Source organism: Crocodylus siamensis, chromosome 5 (assembly GCF_052110815.1).
Source record: "Crocodylus siamensis isolate JL-2025a chromosome 5, ASM5211081v1, whole genome shotgun sequence".
Classification (NCBI taxonomy): Eukaryota; Metazoa; Chordata; order Crocodylia; family Crocodylidae; genus Crocodylus; species Crocodylus siamensis.
The window spans coordinates 205,228,812-205,248,112 of NC_143399.1; the positions used below are offsets into that span (position 1 = coordinate 205,228,812).

The window sequence follows — 19,301 nt, forward strand, 5'->3', positions numbered from 1 at the left end:
GCACAAAGACAGTGAAGCAGCTGCCAGCCACTGCAACTCCAATGGTGATATGAGGATAGCCACATGCCAATGTATTATCAAATCCTGTGACCAGAGCACATGAGTGCCAACATGCTGACCCACGCTCAGGAAGGAGACTTTCCCTCACAGACGTCATCAAGAAGAAAGGACCTACCTGGAAAACCAGAGCATTACAACCATGCATGTACAACAGCTCTGAAACCATGCAAAACAGCTAAACCAGTAAAGGTGCAAGTTCTGCTGGCAATGAAGCAACTGACTCAAAAAAAAAGGTTCCGGGTCAGCAGCTACCTTTAGGAGGAGGTGCACAGCAGTGGACGGGGTACGTGGCACATGCTCCAACCTGCTTGGACCCTTCATGTCTCAGTAAGAAGAAGAAACCTGGAAGCAAGGGCTCTGGCTAATTCAATCTTAACAGTAAAGCTCTTGAATTAGATTTACCAGTCAGAATCAGGTTTTCAAAATCAGAATCCAAAACCAGCAGCATAATCATGTGCTACAAAACTAAATGTACACATACAAAACCAGCTACCTTTTTAGTCTATACCAGTTTCTCCCTCATATTCCAAATTCATGATTACTAAGGTATAAACTATGTCCCACTGACACTAAGACTTACACCTCACCTCAGGTACCCAGCTGGAGGGAGAGGTCTTGCTCAGGATAAAACCAGGTGCCAGAATTGGGATCAAAAATGAATTTTTCCAGCAGGTCAGAATGGCAAGGAACGAATGAGTTTTTGCCTCCCTCTGCAGCATGTAGCCTCTTCCTCATATCCTCCAAATACATTAACCAAAATATTTCCCTGCATTTCAGTGACAGGACACTGATAGGACCCTTGTCACAATCACTTTTTGTGCAAGTCATGCTCTGAGGCATTTTTGGTTTTCTTTTCATAAGGGGATTTGTAGCTGTGGTCTTTGAAAGGAGCTAGACTGGACAATGGCATGACTTTAGTAGGATAAAAGGTCACCTGGGTACACCAGGGACTGGATCTAATAGCCATTAGGTCCTTCCCAGTCTTAAATTTGAAGCAGTCTCTCCCGTGTGTGCAAGTCTAACAAAGAAACCCAAACATTTCCACAGCTAGGACGAGCCAGTGGTTTGAACACAGGCCTGAGAAATGGGACTCTCAGGTTGCCTTACTGATGGGAAATGGCGTTGTGGACAAGGTGCAACTTATCTGCCCAAGTTTCCCCTAGGATAGAAAGTCTGGGATACCTCCTACTAGCTTCATACATTAATGAATCCTTTGTGCATGTAGCACTAAGAAGAGGAAAAGGTGCATAGGGAAAACAGCCTGTCATTTGAGAAAAATGACAAGACATTATTACCAAAATAATATTCCCCTTTTGTGTCGATCCATAGTTATAAACCCATTAAAGGAATAAACTAGGTTTGTGACAAAACCAGTCCATTTTGTACCAATGAGATAAAAATCAGTTCTATACCAGGCATGCAGCAGCAAGTCACCTTCACATGAGGCAGCAACATATTCCAATGTTTAAAACAGCTCTTTTTTTAGCATATTTACCCATCAATTTAAAGCCACGCTCTGTTCTCAAACTTATACAAGATGTGGAACCAAGAAGAGCAGAATCTGCATAATTTTATCTTTCATCTTAGCCAAGTGAGAAGTCATTTCCTCTGCCTCACCTAGGAGGGTTTTCTAGCTTAGCAGGAAGTAACATTTTAGCTTAGATGCAGTGTTCCACAACTGGGAGAGGTCTCATTCAATATTTAAATTTCATTTCTTTTAGATGCTGCAACATCCCCAAAAGTATGCAGCTTCAATACTACACTGGTTAGAGACTGTGTGGTCCTTCCTCATGGTCATATAAGAAATCTGAATATATTAAGATGTTCTAGGGTTTCCAAGATCATTTATTCTATTAATTTATTTTTCATTAACAAACCAATTGTCTTGACCCCACGACCAAGTCACAGACCCCCCTTTTTTTTGAAGAAAGCATGCATTTCCAACCTAGCATAAGTCTATGTTTTACCAAAATGTACAGTTAAAGTTATATGGGGAAAACAAATTTTAATTATACAACTGCAAAGCAGGTGAAGAGTATAGCACATATATTGCATTTCACAACCCAAAAAGGGTCTCAGTACTTTCATATTGCAGTACAAGCTTATTATAACAAAATCCCCATGAGACAGAGAAGAAAAGTGCACTAAAAGAGGATGTTTGCTATAAGGTTAGTTAATTTGCTCCATTATCATAATGAAAAAATGGCTTCCTGCTTTTGGGATTGCTAAAGGAGGAAGAGATTATAAACAGAGTTTCTTATAATTAGGTTGTGATTTCTTTATTGAACATTAGGAAATAATAGTGAGACTCATAGTGTTCAAAATGGAAGTCTTCTATGCATGGTTTTATCTATAGCAATCTGGATTCTTGCTAAGAGTTTTGTGGTAAGTTTCCATTATATAATTTGACGTGAAAAGAACAATTTATTCAGGACAGAGATTTTATTGCAGTAGGAGGCATGAAGAATTGCCCAAATCCTGTTACAGGGTTAATTTAATGCCCTGTAGTGTTATACATTTAATATATTTTAATAGTTAGAAGAACAACAAATGTGTGATGACTGTCATTTTGTCGTTCTTATCAAAATGTTCAACAACAGGCTAGTGTACTTGTGCTTATTCAAACAGCTAAAATTCTTAACAGATCTCTCACTGAGGGATGCGAGACATTACAGCTCCATACAGTAAGCCATCCCGGGCCCTGAGGAGATTAGTTTAAATCTCTGGACTGGATGCCCAAGGCAGTGGGGGTGCTATCACTGCTGCCTTCACAAACAATCCTCTATTACCATGTCCTTCCCACGTAACATGCCCACCTGTCATCTCTCATCACATTTGACCATAAGCTTTTTGAGACTGGAACTCTTCCACTGTTCCATGTGTACAGAGCACCTCTCCCAGCGAGACCCTAATCTCCAGTTGGACTATCCAGATACATTTTACCAAGCTGGCAATAAGACCAAACAACATTAATTGTTCTTGACAGCTCTCAAAATATTATTCCAGATCATTTTTGTGACGACTGTAACAGTAGCAGAGGAAACAATTCCTGAATAGAAAAGTCATTTTTAGATTGGTGGCATCCATATAAATAAACAGCAAACTGTCCACTTAAAGCTCAGTGGAAATTTTAAAGAACAAACTATGGAATCTGATGAAAAGTTTTGACTGAAATTCAAAGTACTCCTGGGTGTGGGCATCTCTGCATCAAGCACCTACACTGAACACCTTCAAGAGTAAATTGGATGCTTATCTTGCTGGGATCCTATGACCCCAGCTGACTTCCTGCCCTTTGGGCAGGGGGCTGGACTCGATGATCTCCTGAGGTCCCTTCCAGCCCTAATGTCTATGAAATCTATGATGAAATAAAACCCTGGCAAATTTGAGCTGCATCCTCAAATTCGATTTTTTACAAGCACTGTTCTGCCAGCTGAAATTCAAAGTCCACCTATATTTCTAAAGTGAACTGTTGAACACTACAGAAACCGAAGGACATTTTAGGCTTAAAACCGATATAACAGGAGGAGCACCACATCTTATCACGCTACCTATGTTAGAGATAGTAAGGACTCTTGAAGCAGACAGGTCTACTATTCAGTAGAAACACGCTATTTGACAGCAAAAAGTACTGCACGAACAAGAACAGAAACAGCTACCTGTCAACACAGCACACTCATGACACTCTGATACTTACAGGAAGTTTGGTGAAGGCAGGATTGGTGACATGTTTTCCAAAGGCATCTTCCTGGAACTGTAGCAGCTGCACCACCAGCCCAGCCAATGTTTTATTGGTAGGAGCATCTGCTTGGACATACTGAAAGACACAAACACATACTAAATGGGTGAGAGGAAGAAGACGCACTGATTTGTCAATTCATTGACCAATCCCAACCAATTCCAGAGCATCATTTATTATCCAGTTTCTCCATTAAGTGTGTGTGTGGTCTTTGGTTTATTATTGGTTTTCATATTCACTGAAAAAAGGGACTGTTAAAGAACCTACCTTTCTATAATAGGTGAAAAGCAGCTAACTTTATGGTTTCTATCTTAAAAATATAGTCACTACCAAAATCTATATTTCTGCTTATTTGCTTTATTCCTTTAAAAACATGAAGCATAAATCGTTATTTTAAGACACATTCTAAGATCTTGCCTTGAGCACAATTAGCTAAATGAACTCAATAATTTGTTACAGATAAGGTTTAAATACTTAAAGACAGAGATCAGATTAAAGTTGCAAAACTAATTCTAGCCTACACATATATACCGCCCATTAATGCAACCTATGGGCTCCTTCTTTCTTAAATGAATTGCACGATGAACTGCGTGTTAATCCCACTAGTGTCTATTCATTAACATTCAGGGTGTTTGTGCACAAACAGGAAAACCAGACCGAAGAGTAGATTTCTAAATTTTGTAGTAATCTACAATCAGATGCTTTTCCCAAGCAACATATTTCAGCATGTGGCTCTCACACACATATATACATGCATGTGTGCATATACATAGAATAGGTAGGGTTGGGAGTGTTGCAGCCAGGATGCTCCAGGAAATGTCTGAGAGGCAAGGATTTTCTGTGATATCTTTTATCAGACCATCTGCATAGTTGGGAAAGCTGTAGGATGCTCTCCCAACTATACATTTGGTCCAATAAAAGGTAGCACAGAAAACAACAGCTGTCCATGGGACCACAATAAAAGGCTTTCTTACTGGCAGCAGCCTGATCCCCAGGGCAAACAACTTCCGAGGTAAAATGAGGTTATTGGCATTACTTCCTCATGCAGAATTTGAGGAGTTAATAACATTAGCTGTTCAATAAGGAGAAGTCACTTAGGTTTTTTCTAGCGAGTAACAACTTGGTATCAAAAATGCCTCCTTCCCCCTGCCTCCTCCACATCCATTTAGCCCAATTTCTACAGTGCCTTGAAAAATTCATGAAGCCAAGACTATTGCATTGCACTCAAAACTTCAACATTTGCTGTTCTTTCTAAAAATGCTGAACATCTAGACATAGGAGGGAGATGGCTTTAAGTTATTTGTTAAGTTAGGAAATTAATCCCTAGTCTAAACTCTAAAACAAAGTACCGTGTAGGCTGCAAAGGATGCTATAAAAGGCATGGATTTCTTCGTAAGTTTACAGTAAAGAATACTCAGAGAAATTAAGTTATTTTAGTACTTCTTGTGGGAGTCAGGTTGACATATCCAGACATTAAAGTCTTAATCAAAAAAATAAACAGGTGGCAGTGTAATGCTCCCCAGGCTGTCTCACCACATATGCCAAAAAGGGCCTGGAAATACATTCAGGAATGAAGAGGTAGGTGCTTCCTACCCTGTTCATCTCTTGCCTCTTTTTTTTTTTTTTTTGGCAGAGGTGTTAACTGTGGCATTTTTATGTTGACAGCTTCCCAATACAAACTGAACAAGTCAATCATTTCACACATGACACAAATTCATTTATCACCATAAACTGTATACAAAGGCGTGTTATTTTATGTGCATATGGTTGTAAGAGGGTGAAGGTAACAGACAAATTGCTGCTTTGGGAATTTACACTCATAAGATTTACGGCTGAACTCCTTTACTTCACCATTTGTTGGATGTGATAAATCAGAAAGAACAACCCTACTTGCATCTCCCAGGAAAGGGAGCCAACTTTGCAGAGCAAAGAAAGGTGCTCTATTTTGGCTGACTTTGCAAAGTTTTCTGAACTGTCAAATGTAAGATATGTTCATCATCATGATGAACAAAGTCATCCTCGAATTAATGTGCATATTACCTTTCTATACATTTAGTTAGTAGTAATAGTAATGGGAATATTTAGATTAATATTAATGTAATGGAAGTGTACGAACCTGGAGTGTAAAATGTCACATGAAAATATAAATCAAAAAACATAATTCTGTTTATCAAGAAAGCTTTACTGTTGAACATTCAAGCAGCACAACTTGGCCATACATACCCATAAAACAAAAGCTGGCACATCTGATTACAGACCAACCAGTTTCTACAGCAGCTTGCATGCATCCATCAGCACACATCCCTTTCCTCTCGAACTGAACGTGGAAAATAGCAAGCAGCCAGTTTGTGCATGCTCTCCATCCCTCCCAAGGTATGTAGAGTGCATTCATTTATCTACAACAGGAGCTCTCAGCCTCATTAGGCTCAAGGAACCCCCTGGAAAATATCAGCTCTTCATGTCACTCATTTTTGGATTATGAAAACAGCAAGTCTCATGTTGCAAAGGCTCAGGAAGCCCACACAATTTCAGAATCAGTTTGACACCCTGGATTTCTTTTTGAAACCTCTGGGTTTCAAAAATTCTTAACAGATCTCTCACTGAGGGATGCGAGACATTACAGCACACCCAACAATGCTAACATGGTGCGACACCCTTAAAAGGATCTTGTGGCCCTCTGGTTGAGAATCACCCCTCTAGAAGCCTTGCTGAATAACAGAACAGGCTCTGTAATCATGAAAACCCATTTCACAAAGATCCATTCTGCCACCATTGCTTTTGCCTGCTTATAGTTTTATCCCTTTGTGAAACCTTTTATACATTTATTCATCTGAAAAATTGTGTCTATATTAGCTATTTTCTTCATTTGATAAAACACTTTGATTTTAAAGCACTGAGCATGTGACCAAATCCTCAAAGTCCTCTACAGGTGTGGAAATAGGAGCATAGAGCATGAGTGACCAAACTAAGACCTGACTTGACAATATCTGTGCCCCAGTCCATATTTCTTTCTCCAAATGACACTGCTTACTTACAGCACTTGCAACAAAGTGTATATTGGCGCTTTCCAAAGTGCACACAAACATTTGAAAACATAAGAGAAATTTTTCCTAGTTTATCACTTTTTAAAAAACAACAACACACCTCCTACCCCTTCAGAAAAATGCCCACATAAGAATGTACCTAAATGTTTGCATATGCTTTGAGGAGTGAAATTTGTCATAGGAGGGTAGAGTATCCCAGCCAAGTGTCTGTCCAACCTGCTCTTGAAAACTTCCAAGGATGGAGATTCCACAACTTCTCTGGAGTACAATGTCCGGTTTTGGGCCCCCCCGCTTCAAGAAGGATGTGGACAGATTGGAAAGTGTCCAGTGGAGAGCAGTGCATATGAAACAAGACTTATGGGGAAAAGTTGAAAGAATTAGGGTTATTTGGTCTGGAGAAGAGAGAGACTGAGTGGGGATTTGATAAGTGTTCAAATAACTAAAGGAAGTTCTCCCCAGTGCTGAACAGAAAAGCATCACTTCCCCTGATTTGCAAGCGACACTCCTGTTAATACAACCCAGGGTGCTGCTGGCTATTTTTACAAGACCAGGCTGTTGGTTCATATTAAACTTACGGTCCACTGTTGAATATGAGCCAAGATCTGGGGAACCCTACTTGATCTATCCTCTCTAGACATTGATGGCTCCAAAATCACTTCCTTCAGTACCCTCAAGGGCATCCCATTCAGCCCTAATAACTTGAGAGCACCTAGCTTCTCTAAGCAATCCCTAACCTATTCAGTCATCACTGTAGGCTGTCTGCCTCCTTCCCTACCTTTGCTGCCATTTGCACTCATCACCTGCTAATTACCCCTATTGGTGAAGGCTGAAGTAAAAAAGGGCATTAAATACAGGAGGGAATATGCTGCCTTCTGTGCTAACTGCAACGCCATTAAAGCAGTGCAAAAGGGCATTTAAGCCACTTTAAAGGCCATTTTTGTGGTGTGTACAAAGGCCCTTATTCCCTCCTGTATTCCCTAAGGGACCTCTGGTTCCTCTGGTCTTCCTCTTACTTGGAAAATCCTTGTTTTGCCTGACATCCCTGGCCAGCTGCATCTCAAACTGTGCCTTAGCCTTCTAATAGTCCTTGCACACCCGTATGATGCTCATCCTCTTTCTTAGTACTACAATCGAGTTTCCCTTTTTGTAGGGATTCCTTTCTGAGGTTGGACTCGCTGAACAGACTGCTCTCTATCCAGACTGGTCTCCTGTCGCACTTCCCACTCTTCAACCACACCAGGACAGCTTGATCTTGCACCTTTAAAAGAGTCTCCTTGATGTGCAGCCAACCCTCCTGGGTTCCTTCCCCAGCTCAGACTTGCCTCCCAGGGGATCCTGTCCACCAGTTTCCCAAGTCCAGTGACCTTTCCTGGTGCTCTTCTTCCTTTCTGCCCTTGGGATTTTGAACTCTTTCATTTTGTCATCACTATCACCCAGGTGGATTTGATTTAAATCAAATCAATTTAAAAAACTGGTCAGAAAGCCTCAATTGAATCACTGTTTTCCATTAAAAAAAATGCATTCTTGTTGTTCAATATCCTTTATTCATTTATGTTCTTGAAACTCTGCACTTTTAGAGAGAGGCAAGGGCTTGACTGTGTACACAAACTTGCAGACTAGAGGGCTGATCAGGTCTGTTATCTCTCATCTCCACATACTGCTGTTAACAAGGATGTGATCTCTGGAGACACAAATGTGCAGTTTGAGAACTGAAACTCAGCATCACAGAGATGCTTAATGGGATCTTCTAGACTGAGCACCGAGTCCCACTGGGTAGAGTGGTTTGCTTTAATCTTTACTAATCTATAGAGGAGCCTGTGGGAACCCCATAAGATTGGGCCCCTAATATAGTCCACGGCTTTTTGTGACCCATTTATAAAACTTTTCTAAAAAGGCTGCATAAATATATTGTCTCAAATAGTATACAATTAAAAGTTATAATTGCTATTCCATGAGCATATCTTTGAACTTTAACATATCTTAAGCTATAAGTCTTTATATAGTTTTCTTTTTAAAAGCATCTTAAAAAATAAACAATTAGATAAAAAAATCTGATTTTAAATAAAAACCAATTTTTAATTTAAAAAAATTCTTGATTTTTATTCACCCTGCTGTCACCCAAGTTACCATCCAACTTCTCATTTTCAACCAACTCCTCCCTGTTACATTTATTCCTTAGTAGTAACTAAGGAATCACACTCTTTGAGATAACTAGCATCAACACTCCCAGATATTATTTTGGGCTATCACTGTCTTGCTGTTTTATTTTGAGCACTTGCTGTTTTATTTTGAGCACAGCCACACTTCAGCCCCCCACCCCCTTTGATAAGGATAAGACACTTCAATAAACCAAAGGGAAGACTTTAAGGGCCTTTGTACACACCACAAAAATGGCCTTTAAAGTGGCTTAAATGCCCTTTTGCACTGCTTTAATGGCATTGCAGTTAGCACAGAAGGCAGCATACTCCCCTTTAAGTGACTTTTGTACTTAGCAAGATAAAACACCTCCAAGGTGTTTTAGTTTGCTACCTAACAACGTGCAACAGTGCACAGGGCGCTGGTGTAGCAAAACCCCCAGTTTTTCTTTCTTTTTTTTTTCTTTTAAAATGCATTCCCTCCCCTTCCCTGACCATTTCTGACTTTTTCTTTCCCTCTCTATTTCCTATAGATAAGTATAAGTGAGCTAAGACAGAATAAGCTTCACCATTTTATTTTGGTAGCAAGTTGTGTTTGTTTTGTTTTTTCTCCTCCTTTATATTTTATAATAATTACGTTTATATTGATTTTTACTGTTCTATATTACTGTTGCTATATGATTTAGGCCTACGTATGTAAGTTAGCATAAGTCGTATCAAGTTTCCATTTTGTCAAGTCTCCATCCTGTCCCCAGGCCCGGTTGTGTAACCCATGACTCGTACCTACCCCTCCTACGTAACTTGGTTCCTGAATGAATGGGGATGAATGAAGGTGCTTGAAAGACAATGGCAGTAGGTCTAAAAATAGCTGCTTCTGAATTACGAAACCATCAACATCAATACCTGGACCAACGACCCAGCCCTTGGAACCACCCTCAGCATTCAAGAAACGAAAGATGAGGCAACCCACCATTGCACCAGGGCTGAACATGCTCAGTAAGAACACCTGGAGCCCTGGGAACAGGACTGACCTTGCCTGGACAGGCCCTCCCCATAGGATCAGAGGTAGTCTGCCCCATAAAAGGGGTAGTAAAGACTAACTCCTTGGGACACCCTCTCCATCTGAACCAACACCATGCCACACCACCTATCCACCCAGAGGCCCTGCTGGCAACCCCCCTCTGGACAACACCTACTGGACAAGGACCCCTTTCCAGCCTGGATAAGTAGCTATCACTCCCTACCCCCTCTTCAACCAAGGACTTGGACTCTGCTTCTCTTCCCCACCTAGACTCCAACCCTCCCACTGAGTCTCTTTCTCCTGCTGCCATTGTGCCATTGTGCGTACACCAATAACTTCATGGGGCCGTGTAGTGTGTTGTCTAATAATCCTGTTATTTTGAAACCCCAAGTCGGGTTTTTGTCTGTCTCTGGACTGTTTCCTCCTTGACACCACCTATCTGCCCCCCCAGTCTCTAAGATGTCAGCCTGTTTCCAGCCCACAAGCTCCCAGGTTTCTGCCTCTCTCTCTTTCCTGGCTGTCTCCTCCTTGCCACCACTTATCTGCACCCCTCACCCCGCAATAACTCAGCTGTCTGCCTCAGTTTCCAGCCCCAATCTACCTTAAGTAACCCTAAGCCTCAATTCCTCAGCCAGCTTCTCTAGTCTACCAGTTCTAATCTCAGTTCTGGCAACTTTCACTCCCTACACTTTAACTCTCTCTCTCTCAACTTAACCTTCCCCCAACTATCCCAGGTACCCCAAGCACACACATACACACCTTGCCATCCAAGTTAGGAACTTACCTATGTGTAGGTGGGCTGCATGTGTGTGAACTGGTGAATTAGTGTGTGTGTATATGAATTAGTGATCTGTATATGTGTACTGAGTGTGTGGGTATGGACAATTGACTTTTGTCTAACTTTTGGGGTGTATAGTGTATGTGCTTGAATTGGTGATAGGTATGCATGTGCCTAGGCTGGTTTGGATGTGTATGTGCCTGAGCTGGTGGGGGTGTGTGTGTGTGTGGGTGTGTACCTAATTGATTTGTGTGTTTGTATATGTGCAATTGTGTCACACCCTCCTGTCTAACAGCGTAATATTCAGCTCCTGAGGGTTGGCCTGACCCCACAGGGCAACACTGGAAACCAACATGCGGGTCCCACGCAGCTCAGGAACCCAGCGGCAGCCCACGCAGGCAGGCTCCACTGAAAGAAAAAAAAAAAAAGCAGCAAGCCTGATTTTTTTTTTCTCCCCAGAGCCTGCCTGAGCTGTGTGGAGGCCCAGTGCTTCCCTCCACAGCTGCCAGGGCGGCAGTGCTTCCCTCCATGACTGTGGCACCCACCAGGACTGCCCAGGCCAGCCAGGTGCCGCCTGGGTGGCCCTCACACAGCTCAGGGACCGCTCGGCCTGCTGGCAGCTCGCCCCCCAGAAGGACAGGTAAGGATCAGGCTCCTACCCTTGTGTACACCCCACGGGGGTTTTGTACTGGAAGGCAGTTCCAAAGAGGCATTAACCTGCACTATTAATCCAAACAGATTCTTATAACCCAGTTTAATCTGTTTTGGGGACATCAACAATAAAGCTGACAAGGCTCCCACTCTCTAAAACAGGTAGACAGCAAGAATGAACCTATGGAGAAGAAAATACAATAGAGGAAGTTTTAGAATAAGATTCTCAAGCTGGGACAGAGCGCATGTGCCAAGCTGTTGGCACAACAGGAAAAACTAACGTGCAAAAATGAAGGCTAGGGGTGCATTGGTAAAGACTTTTTTGGCCGATACCAATGGCCAATTATTAACCAGCCACATCAGCTGATACTGATCCGATAGCTGATATGTAGCAGAGCAGCTTGGAGAGCAGCGTCCAGCAGGTAAGTCTGTGGAGGGGGAAGGGGTGTGGGAAAGGGAAGAGTCATGGGGGGGCATAATAGGGTCCCCACACTGAGGGAAGATGTGGGGCTGGGGCAGGCACTGCCCAGCCGGGATGAGGTGCAGGACGGAGCTGCGGGTGGCTCATCTAGGGGACGCAGTGGAAGAGGAAAGGGGGGGCAGCTCCCGCCACTGCGCATACCCCCGGGGGAAGCATGTACCCCTTGGATTTGCATGCAGAGCAAGGGCAGGCTGCCCGCTGTGGGCTTGGGGGCTGTGCCAGCCTCTTCCCAGCTGGGGGGGGAACTGGGCCGGGACTGTACTTAGGGCAGGCAGACCATGCAGTGATGCCGTGGGAGGTTGGGCTATAGCCACCCCAAAGTTCACTATAGCTGCCCCCGCCCACTCCAAGTGCAGCCCTGGCTCAGCCCCCACTAGGAAGAAACTGGAACAGCTCCCAGCCTGCAGCGGGCAGCTTTCCTTCGCTTCGCAAGCAAATCTGGGGGGCACATGTCCCCATGCTTCCCCTGGGGATGCGTACAACAGTGAGGGCCATCCCCAGCAGCTCCATCCCATTCCCTGCTCCACCCCCGCTGGGCAGCACCTGCCCTGCCCTAGCCCCACTCCCTACCTTACCTTGGGGGCCTCAATCTGCCCCCCACCCACGCCAGAGTTACCAGCCAAACCCTGCTCTCCAAGCTGCCCATCTGCACTCCTGGCTGCATGCGTGGCGGCTGCGCGCATGCACATGGCATTTAATTGGTGACTTTATCAGTGACATTATCAGCTACATGGGCCAAAAAACCCTTATTGCTAATAATGTCAATTTCCCTTTTATTGGTGCCAATCCAAAATGGACCGATATATCAGTGTAGCCTAATGAAGGCTAGGTCTACACTACAAGTTTTGCCAGCCTAGCTTTGTCAGGTGTATGACAGGCTACCCGAACATCCATGGTGCTACGCCCACCCCCACATCTTCCCTTCCCCAATTTAGAAACAACCTCCACTGGCAAGTCTTTCTGTTATTACAGATTACATATTTCCGGGGTGAGGGTTCACTGTGTCAGCAAAAGAAATCCCACATAAATAATATCCCACTAGTCAGCTATACTAGTACAACTAGGTTGTAAAACCTTTGTAGATATGTTAGTGCTCACTTGAATACAAAATCCAAGGAAGCCCAATTTTAAGACTGCTGTTATCCTTAAATGATGCCCCTTATGGTCACATGTTGTAGCTCTGAAATGCAGGAGCACTCACTTTCCCCAAAAACAAATCACCTAGACTCATGGATTTAATCTAAATCAGAGGAACCAAGTTACCTACAGTTAGGCCATACATGCTTGTTTTTCATGTTTTTAAAGACATAAGTCAGACTGAAGTCAGCCAAGGGAGAAGGCACACAGTAACACAATGATCCAGTTGTGGTCACCTCTGCATTGGCTTCAGACCAGTTTCTCTTATAAGCCACCTGGGACTGGTCTGAGTAAACAACTTAGTGGTTTTAGACCAGGTGCCCATTTCCAAGAAGCCATCATTACAAGGGCTATTTACACAGCTGCCAAGAACTGAAGTAGCATGGAAAACCCTTCCAGGTCAGGGTGGAGTCAAATCAGTGAAAATGTGCGGGCTCAACTGGCACCACTGATGTTTAAGCCATAATTGTTTTGTAACTAGACGGCAGGCAGCTCGGTGGTCATCAATGCAATGTTTCCAACAGCACCAAGCCCTTTGCCCATAAAGCTAAAACATTAAAAAGGAGGTTACTGACAAAGCATGTTATAGCAGTAAAATCTCTGATACACCTTGGTATCTCACTCAGAACCAAGTGCTGCCCAGTACATACACTGGTTGGATAGCACAACACTGGTCAGACCTCACACACCCACTACCCTGGCTCATTTCTTCTGAGGCATCATGCCAGGCTTTTCCCCAGCTGTTTTTACAGATCCCCATCATCCCATCCGTCAGTGTTTCTCAAGACATGAGTCTGACTTTCAGAAGCACTAAACACTCACAGACTGTAATTAAAGCTAGAGGAGCTTAAAACTCCTAAAAGCCGTGCCTAGGGGCTAGAACAATATGACCACAGTTATCCACTTATTTGGCATCAGTGGCACTGGATGTTACATACAGAAGACGTACGCTAGAAATTAAGGGCTACCCAAAACTGTAAGAAAGCACTTTGAGCAGAATGAGTAATGGCCCATCATAAGTGACTAGAGGCACTTTAACAGAAAAAAATAGTTATATAAACAAAACCGCAACAATTTACTCAAATAGAGCCCTGAGGATATGACCACAAAATAAAGGAGAATCTAATTACTCCATATTTAATCTCATTTGAATGCAGGTTTCTAAGTAACATGGTATTTTCTCTCTCATCTTTTCCAAAAAAAAAAGGCATGCTGGATAAAGCATCTCAGTACGGATCGCATAAAGATTTAGAACCTCAACTAGAATGGGCAGACAGCAATAGGACTAGACCTCCGACACACACAGACAGCCCCCCATACATGTCAAACAGTTTCATGTTCCCTTGCAATTAAAAATGAAGGATTCTTTACTAGTCTCAAATGCACAGCAGAAATCTAAGACACATAAAAAAGATGTTTACACACAGATCATGAATAAAACAGGGTTGTTTTTGTTCCTACCATTTTGTTCGTAATTTGGTATCTCCACAGGCCACACTTAAGCAAGCAGACATGAGATATTCCATTGAGAAGCCTACGTTATCTTTGTTGTGTCCACTGAAGATAGTGAAATATTCTGCCACTAAGAGTAAGACTAAGATTGACGTGTTAGACTAACTTGTTATAAATAACTACCTTTAGTAACTTTTTTTGTCAAGTTTAAGGAAGGAAACTTTTCCACCCAAAATTCTTGTTTCCTCATTTTAAAGTCTATGCATACATTCATTCCTTTTCTGGCCAAAAGAAATGCAGATTTTTAGGACTTCTCCCAAATCCTACATTATTAGCCTTTCCACTATATAGGGCTTTCAAAATTCACTTCCCCAAACCAAGATCTTCTCCAAACAAATCCTATTAAGACTTAGGAGGAAAGAAAAACATGAAGCATGTTTATTATCAATCTTCCCAGCGGGAACAGAATATAACCAAGAACTGCTGCCTTCAGTCTCCAGAACAATGGATGGAGGGCCTCCCCTGTGAGGAGAACGAGAACTGAGGAGCGCTGTTAGTTTCCACAGCTGCAATCCAGCATCCTGTGGGTGGCAGTGAATTAGCAAGAGCTGCATTAGTCAGTGAAGCTTGGGAAAAGCTTGACAGCAAGGGGGCAGGCACAAATGCTCTTAATTGGGAAAGAAAAAAACTCATCCATTTAAAGGCATTAGCTTGAGGGGCTGGGATAGCTAGGAAGGAAAACACACCTCTCCTACTCCAGATGATGCTCCTCTCAAGTGTACCCAGGCCTCCAGGTAGTAATTAGTGAGAAGTCAGGCAGAAGACAAGATAGAGATGTACCTAGAGACTAGCTAACCAAGTGTCTAAAAACATTTTGAAACTCCACATGCAACTTGAGGCAAGGGATGAAGGAAAACCTGATGGGACATGTAGTTAATACATGGAATTCATTGCCACAGCAGGTGGCAGAAGCAGACAGTATAGCCAGATTCAATAAAAGGACTAGGCAAACTCATGGAAGATAGATCTATTAATAGTTGCTGAACTGAAGGGTTGAAAATATTTCCCCCAGCATCTCCAACCCGATAATGGTGAATCCAGGGAGGGTAGTGAATAGGGGATACATCACTCTAGAGATATCTGGTTCAATGCTTTCCCTTCGGCATCCATTTCTCCCATTGTTGGAGACAGGCCTCTTTGCTGTGCCAGGGGGGATTGTGGGCTATGGCCCACCAAGGAAATTACAGTTTCCCCCCACCTTAATAATGGAGACCACTAAAGACACATCACCAAGTTTCTTCGGACAAATCATAAGGAAACAGGAAAGGCAGTGAAGCTGCAAGTTAATAACAAGGGAGCCAGATAGGGACACCAAGCAGAGCACACCAGCCAGCGCCCGCTGCCCCTGAACGAGCCTGTGGACTTTGACCAGCAAAACTGCCCAGAGACACGAGCAGAAGAGTAAAAGGAAGACAGCCCCACACTCACCCAGGCTCCCCTGGCCACAGCCTCCTCCCTGGTCTAGCAGATGGCCAGCTAGGCCAGAGCCAGGAGGTCAACCAGGAAGTCCCAGGACTTGGTGGGGACACAAAGGAGCACATAAAAGAAAAGGTGTGAGAAAAAGAGCAACCAGAGCTGCATCAGGCAGCTGTGAAAATCATTGCCACCAGCTGCAGTGGAAGCTGACAGTTTAGCCAGACATAGAAAGGGACTGGATATGTTCTTGGAAGAAAGGGTCATCCATCACTATTGAGCAGCGGAGCAAGGGGCACAGCCTCTGAATCAGAACATCCTACACCTGTAAGTGCTGGAGGCTGCGAGTGGGACAGCAACAGCAGAAACAACCCCTGGTCACTCTCCCTGCCAGCATCTGCATTGCTGTGGCGTGACACCGGCCTTCCATATCCCGTTTTGGAACATGGGCCGAAGTCCACCAAGTCCAGCTATAAGCCCTGCCCAATGAGGGGGGCCACCGAGGGCATGTCACTGATTACTTGGGACAACTAAGAGACAAAAGTAATGTAGCAAGGGGGGGAGGGGGACACTGAGCAGAGCAAACCACACGGCATCCACTCGCCCTTGAACATGTCCAAGGAGCTGGTGGACACTACCTGATTGCACGGACAGACCGGGGGCAGAAAAACAGCCCTGCAATCCTGCGCAGTGCCCCAGGCCCGATCACCACTGCATGACACGGACCCTTTTGCCACCTGAGGGGTCCAAATGACAGGGGACCCTGAGCAAGATGGACCTCTGATCTCACCCAGTCAGCAACTACACAAGAGACTCCTCTGCCCAGGAAGGAGGCTGTGGCCAGGGGCCGTGGAGATGTTTTTCTGTCCTTCATGCATTTGCATCTCTGGCCGTTTCACGGGGCCCTTTCACCACTGGCTCCTCGGACTCGTTGGCGGGCGAGCAGACATTGGCCGCGTCCCCCCTCACTGCCCTCGTTTTACCCCTTGCTCCCACCCCCGTTTTCTTCTCTATTGTTGCCCTAATCCCCCGATGAGCATGTAACGACCCCCCAAATTACGGGAGGGCTTGCAGCTTTCCTCAGCCCACAGCAAGCGACCCCCAAGAAGCACCCCGTCCCCCTCAGCCCACACCTTCTTGTAGTGCTTGCCGAGCCAGACGCGCGCCGAGTCCAGCTGCGACACGGTGTCGGGGCTCTCCCAGAACTTGCCCGTGGGTCCGCCGTCCTTGCGCCGCGCCACGGCCAGGGCCGCCCAGCCCGGGGCCGCCGCCGCCCCGGCGCCCGCCGCCGCCGCCATTGCTGCCCCGGCCGTGCGCCGCCCGCGCGGGCCTGCACCGCCCACTCGCCTCACGCCGCGCATGCGTGGAGACGCGCACGCCCCGCCCCGCCCCTCTGGGCATGCTCGGCCACCCACGCCCGCTGCCGCCAGCGCCGCGCCGGTGCCCACCTGCGTCACCGCCGCGCACGCGCACGGCGCCCGACACTTGTGCGCATGCCCGGCGGCACAGCCAAGGCGCTTTTTTTTTTCCCCTGATGGGTTTATTATTATTATTATTATTGGCTCTGCGCATGAGGAGGGTAGGCGCGAAGTCTAGTCGCGGAAGTGGGGGGGCTGAGCATGTGGCCATGAAACAGCTGCGCATGCGTGGGAGCGGGTAGCGGGAGCGTGTAGGTGCGCATGCGTGGAGGCCTGGGTAGGGTTGAATATGCTGGCGCGAAGCTTAGCTATAGCTGCCTATGCGTGGAAACGGGTAGGGGAGAGTGTAGGTGCGCGTGCGTGGATACCTGAGGCATGAAGCTTAGCTATAGCTGTGCATGCGTGGAAACCGCGGAGGGTGGGAATCATGTAGGTGCACATGAGTAGAAGCGGGGGGGAGTTGAATGGGCCTGACATGTAGTCATATCTGCGCATGCGTCGATGGGGTGGGACGTGTGGGTGCGCCTTCAAGGGTGCCTGGGTGGATTGAGTATGTGGGCGCGAAGCCTAGTCATAGCTGCGCGTGCGTGGAAGCCGAGTAGGGGCACCGTGTAGGTACGAAGCTCAGTCAGCTGCCTATGCGTGGAAAGCGAGATAGGGGAACGTATGGGTGCGCATGCGTGAATGCCTGGGTAGGCTGAATAGGCGTGAAGCTGAGCCATGGCTGCGCATGCGCAGAAGCCAGGTTACGGTAGCATGTGGGTGCGCATGCGTGGGAGCCGCGGTAGGGGAGCATGTGGGCGAGAAGCTCATAGCTGCGCATGCGTGGGAGCCAGGTTAACGGAGCATGTGTGCCTGCTGTGATGCGGGTTGAGGTTGGCTCTTACCGATTGCATTGGGATAGGGCCTGCTCCGTGGGGGGATCTAAGTTGGGCAGAACGGGGGGGCGCACCAGCACATATGCAAAGCACCTATTTTTTGCAGTTAAAAAGAAACTAGAAGCTTTCCTGTTAGGCGGCGGGGGGGCTGGGTGAGTCAGTCTGGGATTGAAGCAAAACCAGCTCTCGCTTCATCGCACCGAGTTGCAGCCAGTCTGCAGGGCTGTGACTTGGGAGCATCCCACCAGGAGGCAGAGCAGAGAGTAGCTTGCCTGGTGGCAGGTGAAGACCATTACAAGGAAGGGAGGGTCGTTAACACCTGTGGAAGGAGGAGTTTAGAAGGGATCAGGTAGATCACAATGAGTCACAAGGTCACCTGACTCCCTCAGCACTGCCTGACTGGCAATACTGCTGTCATGCTGCCAGGCAGCTGCTTTTAAACTTTGGGAGGAGCAGGACTCAGAGCGGGGTGCAAGTGCACCCACCCCTGGATCCACCCCGGCCTGCTCCAGCTGCCGTCCCTCCCAAGCAAGTCAGCCAGGGCCGGATGTGAACGGAGGTGCCTGGGCTGTGCTGGCTGCGGGGTCAGCGAGCAGCTCAGTCTCACGTGTGCATCTGCTGTGTTGGGCAGGGGGATCCAAAAGCCACAGTCTCTGCAAACCTCCCCTGCATTTGGCCCTGAGGGCACCCAGGTCATGAGCTCAGTGTCACAATGATGAGGATACTGCAGGCAACATTCAGCCTAGCAATTCACCACTAGGGTGCTAGGGGGGTGCAACAAGATCCTTTCAGGGGTATATGCAGCATTAGCACTGCCGAGGTGTACAAATGTGATTCACGCAAGAATCCCAGAGATTGCAAATAGAAACCCATGGTTGTGGTCTTGCTGAGTTCTTTGCAGCAGAAGAATTGCTCTGTTATTCTTCAGTAGCCAAATAAAAGGGATCATCTCTGAACCAAGAGCTCTAGAGTTTTGCACTTCTTTTTGTCCCAGATCAACATGACTACCAAATACATCCCTAGAAGTCAGAGCTGGC

At 45.7% G+C, this 19,301-nt stretch overlaps 1 protein-coding gene across 2 annotated transcripts in view; it reads right to left on the bottom strand.

Moving 5' to 3' along the window:
- The window catches only part of SMARCC1 (SWI/SNF related BAF chromatin remodeling complex subunit C1), a 139,963-nt gene extending 122,619 nt beyond the window's left edge, over nucleotides 1–17,344 (bottom strand). For both annotated transcript variants that reach the window (XM_090048004.1, XM_090048003.1), the window contains exons 1-2: nucleotides 17,102–17,344; nucleotides 3,755–3,874 (exon numbers count right to left, since the gene is read on the bottom strand). In XM_090048004.1, the coding sequence (XP_089904130.1) occupies nucleotides 3,755–3,874; nucleotides 17,102–17,329 (348 nt within the window). In that variant the 5' untranslated portion in view covers nucleotides 17,330–17,344. The remainder of the gene's footprint in view (nucleotides 1–3,754; nucleotides 3,875–17,101) is intronic.
- Between the last annotated feature and the right edge of the window lie 1,957 nt (nucleotides 17,345–19,301).